At 36.3% G+C, this 9,192-nt stretch overlaps 2 protein-coding genes across 3 annotated transcripts; one reads left to right on the top strand and one right to left on the bottom strand.

Moving 5' to 3' along the window:
* Positions 1-274: 274 nt before the first annotated feature.
* On the top strand, positions 275-4,621 carry LOC109212106 (purple acid phosphatase 18-like). Its single transcript, XM_019375717.1, has 5 exons — positions 275-644; positions 2,031-2,699; positions 3,522-3,710; positions 3,788-3,876; positions 4,147-4,621. Exons 1-5 carry the CDS (start codon positions 480-482, stop codon positions 4,367-4,369), a joined length of 1,335 nt encoding a protein of 444 aa, XP_019231262.1. The 5' UTR covers positions 275-479; the 3' UTR covers positions 4,370-4,621.
* Positions 4,622-5,373: 752 nt separating this feature from the next.
* Positions 5,374-8,724, bottom strand: LOC109212105 (CRS2-associated factor 2, mitochondrial). 2 transcript variants are annotated; one of them, XM_019375714.1, is made up of 5 exons: positions 8,151-8,724; positions 6,813-6,940; positions 6,479-6,704; positions 6,236-6,363; positions 5,374-5,916 (listed from the first exon to the last, which is right to left on the bottom strand). In XM_019375714.1, exons 1-5 carry the CDS (start codon positions 8,674-8,676, stop codon positions 5,824-5,826), a joined length of 1,101 nt encoding a protein of 366 aa, XP_019231259.1. In that variant the 5' UTR covers positions 8,677-8,724; the 3' UTR covers positions 5,374-5,823. The 2 variants fall into 2 exon arrangements, with proteins under 2 accessions (XP_019231259.1, XP_019231260.1); XM_019375715.1 differs by having other exon boundaries at positions 6,813-6,956; positions 8,151-8,521.
* Between the last annotated feature and the right edge of the window lie 468 nt (positions 8,725-9,192).

Here is a 9,192-nt window from a genome sequence, read left to right as displayed (position 1 = left end):
TTTTGGCCCAAAATCAGCTCAGAAGGGATTTGAGATTTGGCCAAAATATGAGCAAAATTTATGGCCAGACATGATTTTAAAAATAAATCCCAAATTTATTTTGATAAAACTCATGGCCAAACGGGGCATAATGTTCCGAGATGTACAAATCCAAAAAATAAATCCTCAAACAGAAAAATGTACCCAACAGAACCAAGTTCATTTCTTCATGCAGTTGATTTGACTATCTATAAATCCACCGACTGATATTCTATTACTTATATTTTACTACCTTTTTAATAAATCGAAAAAAGAAAAAGGAAAAAACGGGGAGATATTGGGGTCGGTTAATGTAGGTGTGAAGCAAACAAAAAGCGCGTTGAATGGGAAAGCAAAAGCCAAAAGGAGGAAAAAAGAGCAATGATTAAGGGAGTGAGAGTATCAGGACGCTCATTTGCCAAATTTGAAAAAGCTTTATCCAAAATCCATCAGCACAGATCATGGAACTCAACGTGAAGATAATAATACTACAATTACTCTCTTTGACGGCCGTTTTGTTCATCGGCGCAACAGTCAGAGCTGGAGAAGTAGAATACGTCAGACCTCCACCTCGTAAAGCCTTTCGTTTGCCATGGGATCCAAAGCCTTCCTCTCAACCTCAGCAGGTAATCATTTCACAATTTCACTATATGTAACTTGCTTTCATGTGGATTCACTATTTTAACTCAGTATAATCATTACTCTCTCTCCTTCAATTTCTGAGATGTACTTTCCTTCTTAGTGTGTGTCTAGAAGAAAAGGTACCTTTCTCTATTTAGAAGTAATTTAGTTCTAAACTTTCTATTTTACCTTAAGGAGATTATTTATAGTCACTTTAATATTTATGACTTGTCTTAGATCACAAGTTTAAAAATATTTCTTTTTTAAACTCTCTTATCTTCAAACGATATCATATGAAATGGGATGGGAGAGTATTTCTTTTGACCAAAGATATATATTTTTATATTTTTAAACAAAAATTTCAGCTGCAACATATATATCCGCCCATGCCTTTCTCGTTTATATCAATTGGTGTCAATTTCAACTGATTCTACTCAAGTTTTTTGGGATTTGAATCCGGATTACAGCTAGATAATGTAGCTTAGCATAGTCTAGGAGTACAACTTAGTCTTTGTTATAGGAGCTTAATTATTATTTTTTTGATCTGTTAGGGGTTTTTGGCGGATGTGATTTTTTTTTGCTAAAACTTTGTTATTCCTCACTATTGAAACTCCTTGTTTTGTGTCCCAATGTGTTAGCTTAAAAACTCAACTGTCTTTGAGCTCTTGGAGTTACCAATTTTGATCGGTGTCTGTATTTCATACTTAATAAAAAAGTAGTTATGATTTTCTAGGTGTTGCTTTCTATGTCTTCCACAATTCCAATTGCAATGTAACTAAGTTAGCAATAATAAAGCTTGTAGACGCCAAAGTTCTTTTTATTACCTGGTCTTTCATTTTCTATTTGTTTGTCAAGTTGGTTTTATGCCCTGTTTAGGAGGACCTAAAATCTTTCCATGGACATTAGTTAGTGGAGTGTAATAATGGCGAAAGGGTGCTTCATGCTTGGTGGTGGTGGTGTGGGGGTGTTTAAAGGTGGGCTGAAAGGTGGTTTTTTGTTGATAATGTTATGTAGGAAATAATGTTTACATATCCATAAAAAGCAAGTTAGAAGAGTATGAGCTTTATGGAAAATGACTAACGCCCATAATAGACTTAAGTGTAGAACATTGTCCTAACTCCTAAGGTCGCAGTTTGGAACTTGGATTTTAGATAAGAAAAAGAAACACAATTCTGCGAAAGCTGCATTTTTCATATCTGGAAGAGGAACAAAATTCAAAAGAAAAGAAATGGGAGGAAGATAGTAAGGAAGACTTACTCATATTTTGATGGAAATACTTTTGAGAAGCAGGAATGGAGCTGGCTGTTATCTCCTCAAGTTACGTGTACGCTGTTATGGTGAATAAATGGAGCCTGTATATTTAATCATGTGAATTGATATTCTCTTGGCAGGTTCACATCTCATTAGCTGGGGACAAACACATAAGGGTGTCATGGGTCACAACTGATAAATCTTCTCCTTCAGTTATTGAATATGGAACATCCACTGGAAAATACAGTTTTAAAGCTCAAGGAGAAAGTACCAAGTACAGTTACCTGTTATATAGTTCTGGAACGATACACCATACTGTGATTGGACCATTGCAAGACAACACAGTGTACTTCTACAGATGTGGCGGAGAAGGTCCGGAGTTCCAGCTCAAAACTCCACCATCTAAGTTCCCAGTTACTTTTGCTGTGGCAGGAGATTTGGGCCAGACTGGATGGACGAAGTCAACTTTAGACCATATAGACCAATGTAAATATGATGTTCATTTGCTACCTGGTGACCTTTCTTATGCTGATTATATTCAACATAGGTGGGACACATTTGGTCAACTGGTTCAGCCGCTGGCTAGTGCTAGGCCATGGATGGTGACTCAAGGGAATCATGAAAAAGAAACCATACCATTCATTGTGGATGAATTTATGTCTTACAACTCCAGGTGGAAGATGCCATTTGAGGAGAGTGGATCTACTTCAAATCTCTACTATTCATTTGATGTTGCAGGGGTTCATACAATCATGCTTGGTTCATATACCGACTATGATGAGTACTCTGATCAATATAGATGGCTGAAGGTTAGCTGAGCTCTCATTTATTCCTGAAATGGAAATCTTCTACTCCCTCCATTCACTTTTATTTGTCCACTATTGACTTTGTACACTCCTAAAGAAATAATAAATAAAGTGCATAATTTACCATGATACCCATATTAACTGGTGTATAGTCTTAATGGATATGAAAATTGATTTGGAATGAGTAATTAATGCTAAGGGCAAAACAGGAAAAATAAATTATTTTTCTCTTTTTCGGGAAAGGCATCGAAATCTGGCTCTGATATTGTGCACATCAGTTGAGCTTCCCATCCCATCTTTTTGTTCTTTTTCGGAAAAGGGTTATCAACTACTCCCTTGTTCACTTTTACTTGTCCACTATTAACTTTGCACACCCCTTAAGAAATAATAGATAAAGTGCATAATTTACCATTATGCCCATGTTAATTAGTGTATAGTCTTAATGAATTTGGAAAATGATATGGAATGAGTAATTAATGCTAAGGGCAAAACAGGAAAAATAAATTATTTTTCTCTTTTTCGGAAAAGGGATCGAAACCTGGCTAATGAGAATCTATTGTTATGCTAATAAATGAACACCTAGTTCATTTTGTGTTTCATGTTAGCACTAGAGGCTTCCTTCGAATTTCACACAATATCCATATGATCTAGCCTCTATCTTCTGGTTATTCAGCTATCTAATTGTTTCAGCAGAGGGGGAAATAAGGTTGTATGGCATGTATTCAGAGGAAAAAAAACTAAGAATCCCTTGACATGCTTAATTGAAAAGCATAGCGTCATGTCGTTTTGCTAATATAAATGCATTTATTGAAAATTCAACTGTAGGCTGATCTTCTAAAAGTAAACCGTAAAAAGACTCCTTGGCTGGTTGTGTTATTCCATGTGCCATGGTATAATAGTAACGAAGCCCATCAAGGTGAAGCTGATGACATGATGACAACTATGGAGCCTTTGCTGTATGCAGGCGGTGCAGATATAGTGTTTGCTGGACATGTTCATGCTTATGAGCGCACGGTATGCCTGGCTTGCTTATTAGCTTCTTATTCTTGATATTGGATGTATAACACAACTATTCTTTTCTTTTACAACAGAAACGGGTTTATAATGGTAGATCTGATCCTTGTGGTGCTGTTCACATAACAATTGGCGATGGAGGAAATAAAGAAGGTTTAGCGCGCAAGTAAGTCTTCCTTGAGTAATTTTTCCTGCTAGCTGAGCACAGGATCCTTAAAATGACAATGGAAGTAAGAACTCGTTTAGATCATAAATGGTCTCTGTATTCTTCTTCGCATTTCTTTCACACATTTAGCTTAGGAGGTGGTTCATCATAGTTGAACAACTTTACCGTTGCAAAATTTGGATTTAGAAGTTTCTAAGTGCCACTTTAGTTAAAATTAGAGGGGGAGTTATTATGATGCTGAACTTACATGTCATGACAAATTATTGACAGGTACAAGCTACCCCAGCCAGAATGGTCCGTCTTCCGTGAAGCAAGCTTTGGCCATGGTGAACTTGCGATAATTAATTCAACTCATGCCTCTTGGAGTTGGCATAGGAATGATGATGATGAACCAGTAAGGTCTGATCAGGTTCAGATTACCTCGTTGATTGGTTCAGGATGCAGCAGCGTTGCAGGCAGTCATGAACTAAGAAAAGTCCTTGTGGATCCTTAGCTCTCTCTTTGAAACTGAACTCTTAAACAGGCATGTATATGTATAGTCAGGTGATAGTTATACCTATTTTTACGCCGTTATATCCTGGTCCTTTATTATCTTGGACTGCACCTAGTAAGACCTCCATTGTAACAGTTTAATCTATATGGCTTGTTTTGAAGTAGATTAGCACTAAAAATGTTGAGAAGCCAGAGGCTTTGATGTTGTTATAATTTCTGTTGCTGGTTTAAGTTGCAATTTTTGTGGCTTAGATGTTTATAGAAATGTAGCATTCCTGGCCTCCCTCTTCCACCACCCCACGCACACATTAATGGAGAGAAAAATAAATGAGCGTACTTGAAAGCAGATTATTCATCCAAGTTGCTTGCTGCATCCAATATATGTGTATGGAAAGGAAATATGTAGGATAAAGTCATATCGATTAGGGCCAGTTTGGTTGGATTGTAGAATCTTTTATGATCATAAAAATAGATTAGACGTTGATTAAAACATATTCTGTAAGCGTGATTTTTTGTGTGCAGAAGAATGTATTGATTAAGGTATGGAAGGACCATTGGCTCCTTAATTTTAGTTTCTAACTGAAATGTGACTCGGAAATTCTCTTTCCTTTACGGGATTATTACTTGCGTACTCGCCTTCAATTACCCCGGTAGTTGACTACCAATATTAGTTCTATCATCAGCAAATATTTTATACATTAAGACACATGAAGCTGACAAAGATACCCAATATGCAGACCAGTTTTTTCGCATTTGTTATATTTAAACATCATTTGATGATAAAGAAGCAGCTGTAATAGTACAGAGACTACAGCCCAAAAAGAAAAATGAAGATCATTGTATAATCAATTAAGAGGTACTAATACGTAGAGGCTGTAAGGCCTAGTATCTTGGTATAGCACCCTACTATTATCAGCAACAAGGCTTTTCACGTGCTTAGGTGAGTGTCAAACTTGACGATGAGAAATGTACGTCTACTTCCATGCCATAGAAAAGAAAGAATAGTTTCAATCAACATTGTTTCTTTCACTAAATTACTCTGCAGAAAACATCTATTTCAGAAGCTTTAGCATGAACATTACATGTAACTAGAGTATTAATCTATCAATTACAAGATTTCACTAATTTTCGTCTGTTGAAAGAGGACTGGTATTGAATTAATTACAGCCACTAGTCCCTACTTGCATTTCCTTGGCAATGGCATCTATCAATTAATCTATCAATTACAACTAGAGTAATGTGTGATCTGAGCTGCCTAATTTAGCACAAGTCCAAAAACCTATCAATAAGAGAACCCAGGATAATGTCATCAAACATAATGGCCAGCTCTATTAACAAGTTCAAGCAACAGTCGAGAAGCCTCCCCAGATTCATTTTCCAAATGAAGATTGTGAATGCGTTGCTCTGAGATAGAAGCTCGAAATTTCAAAATACATCTGTGAGCTTAAGTTCCATTCAAGAGCCGGAGTTCTGTACTTCATCTTTTTTGCCTCTCCAGAGAATAATCTGCTCATCTTTGAACAAGATAGGAACACATGGTACCAGATCCTGAAATTAATTAAGCGCGAAATGGAACTTTCACAATCATCCACAGAAAAAAAGGGGGGTGATGTGGGGGTGGGAATGGGGACACATAAAGTATGAACGAATAAGTTTTCAGAGAATGGGGGAGAATCTGCCTAGTTCAGTAGTTATTTGCCTTATTGTCACAGATGGACAGATGTCGAGGTAAACTGACAATTCCTGAGATAAAGCTTCATTTTTTAAGACCGAAAAGGAGTAACCAATTTTTGTTTAAACATTGCAAGGATATTTTGATTTATGCTTATAAAGAGTTGAAAGCTGATGCAGCACATATGAGTCATACCCGTAATTTAACACCGATTCTTTTGCAGTCGCTTGTACCCACATGGGTACAATCTAATCTAACGACTTCTTCTGTTTCAAACGCCGCTCTAACTTTGTCCACCACATTCACATACACTCCATTTCTGCCTAGAGGAGTAACAGGTAACAATCAGCAATTACAGAAGGAAATCTGTTAACTTGTTTCAAACAAATGCGAGATATTAGGAGTTCAACTTGGACTCACAAAACACAAGTTACTCACTGAGTTTCGTTAAAGGAGGAGCATTGAGCCCTTTGTTCCTCATTGCCTTCGTTTCTTCAAATGTCAGGCCATCAGCAACATTCTTCACAAGCTTTGGATATATTGGAGCCAAAGGCTTCCACAGCATCACAGGAACAGTAGGTCTACTTTTGGGATCATAATTTCGACCACGATATAAGAGTAAGATATTGATATGGCGATAGACAACTTCTCCACCTGATTTGTCCTACAATGACACTGTGCTTTGCATCAGCAGCAGAAGTGTTCATTTGTAAAAGGTTAAGGGAATCAATGTTCAAAAATATGTGCCGACACTGGCATTTAGATCACAAACCTTGAGATGGGAGCATACGTTATCCATGTCAAGAGTTGGCACCCCTAAGCACTTAATCCTTATAGCTTCAGCCCTCTTCCAATGGCTATGGATGTCTTCCAGCATATTGTGCGTAACTCCACCACGTCCTAACAAACAATAATGCTATGATAACCATAGAAAAATATGGATCAAATTGAATTGAATGCAGTGGTCACTATAACAAGATGTAAATGAGATGCAAATTTATATCTACGATTCTACAGATACAAACATCAATCATCCGTAAAACAGAACCATGTGTGGAAGAATATCTACTTAGCTCAACTAACCTCAAACCTAAACTAGCCCAATATAAGTCCTTTGGATTCCTTCCACTTTATTTATCATAATAATCTGATTATTTTTATGTCGGCCGTCAACTTACTTTCCCGTTTATCTTGGCTAAGGTGTTCATATATACAAGAAAAACCCATAACTTCTTGGGAAGTACACAGAAAGGAAAATGTATTCAGAATGCAAACACAAATGACTCTATTTACTTGACAAAGACAATCACATAATTTTATCACAGAAGGCTGGCACTATTCACTATATTAACTAAGCAACAGAAAGGACTATCTTATTTTGCTTCAGTAATTTCTGTGGTTTAGCTACAAATCAATTATCTGCGACTGTGGAGATGAAGCCATGTATGCAAGAATATCTTCGTAACTCAAGTAGCACCAATCCTGATTCCTAAACTATATGGGGTTGGCTACATGCATTCTTTGGACTCATTCCACTTTATTCTTCAATGTTCAGATGATTCATCATAATAATTTGACCATCTTTATACGTCGCCAACTTACTTTCCAGTTTATCCTGGCTAAGACAGAGTTCATAATACAAGAATATATTATAACTTATTTTGGCATAGAAACAATCTAGTCAGAGTACGAATCCAAATGACTTTTTTTTTTTTTTTTACTTATCTAAGACAATCACATAATTTTATCACAGATGACTGGCATTATTCACTATATTAACTAAGCAACAGGAAAAAAAAAAAGTTTATTTTGCTTCAGTAATTTCTATCTTTTAGCTTATATCCAAAAATTTACTCCATTTTCTGCACAGCCAGCCTCAATCCAAACAAGTTTTGCAGCGTTATAAACCTTCTATATACATTCCTGATTCCACTTTATTAGTATCCAATTCCAACACTAATAGTAGATAAATTGTAGCATAAAACAAGTTAATTTTGCAGATATCTAAACCTTCTATATACGTTCCACCTTATCAGTGTCCATTTCCAACAGTAATACGGAGTAGATAAATTGTAACTTAAAACAAGTTAAGGGACCTTATTGAAATTACCCAAATTAATTTGGCGAGAACAATCATTGTGACGATACTTCTCGACCAGCTCCGCAGTTTCTTCCTCAGAGAGCGGTTCTCCGAGAACCCGACGCCGGTCCTCAGCCACTTTCTCCAAATCCACCGGCTGTAGACGCGGAGCTGAAGTCCCGGTCCATTTTCTATCAAGCCGTCCCGGGCCAAACGGAGAGAACCGGGGCGGTTCGCGGAAAGCAATAGGCTCAACCGCCGGGTTGGTCTCAGAGTAAGAGTAGCGAAAATCAAAGGGCAAGTCATAATTAACAGTAAAGTCCTGAGCTTTTTCACAATCTTCAATACATGAAGCGTTCTCTTGTTTTTGTCCGTTTTTCTTTTTCTTGGGTTTATGGGGGTTTAAGGTGGGAGAAAATGGAGGGTCGAAGATATCTTCTTCACCTGGCTGAGAGTGGAATAGGAAACGGTAAGTTTTGTTGAAAGATAAAGGAGAAGGAATATTGGCGATTTTGGAATGGATGGTTAAACGGCGCCATGGCAATAGCTTCATCATTACTGTGTGCGAAGCTCTGTGAATAAAACTTGGGGACAACCTTGTTATTCATAGGGGTGTTTATAAAAACCCCAAAAATCCAACCAAACCAAACGGAAAATCAAACCAAACCAACCAAAAAATATATACTTTTTGGTTTGGTTTGATTTTGCTTTTGAATTTTAAAAATCGATCAAATTTGATTTGGTTTGGTTTTTAATAAAAAATAACCCGAAAAATACGAACCAAACCGACTATAGAAGTAGCTATATCAAATTTATTATTACACTTATATATATATATATATATATATATATATATATATATATATATATGTATATGTATATGTATATGTATGTATGTATGTATATTTTTGTACAAAATTTCTAAAATTTTATGGTATATGTTAATTATTTGCACTTTTAGTATAATTCTTTGACTTTACATTCTAGGTTGATTGGTTGTTTTCTTTTGCTAAGTATAAGAATCTATTTCATGTTAAAAATAATCTATTTTTAATTGAGTCCTTAAATTATT

The sequence above is a fragment of the Nicotiana attenuata genome, unplaced genomic scaffold (assembly GCF_001879085.1).
Source record: "Nicotiana attenuata strain UT unplaced genomic scaffold, NIATTr2, whole genome shotgun sequence".
In the NCBI taxonomy this organism is placed as follows: Eukaryota; Viridiplantae; Streptophyta; class Magnoliopsida; order Solanales; family Solanaceae; genus Nicotiana; species Nicotiana attenuata.
The sequence above is the reverse complement of the archived record's forward strand: the minus strand, read 5'-3'. Positions and strand labels throughout refer to the sequence as shown.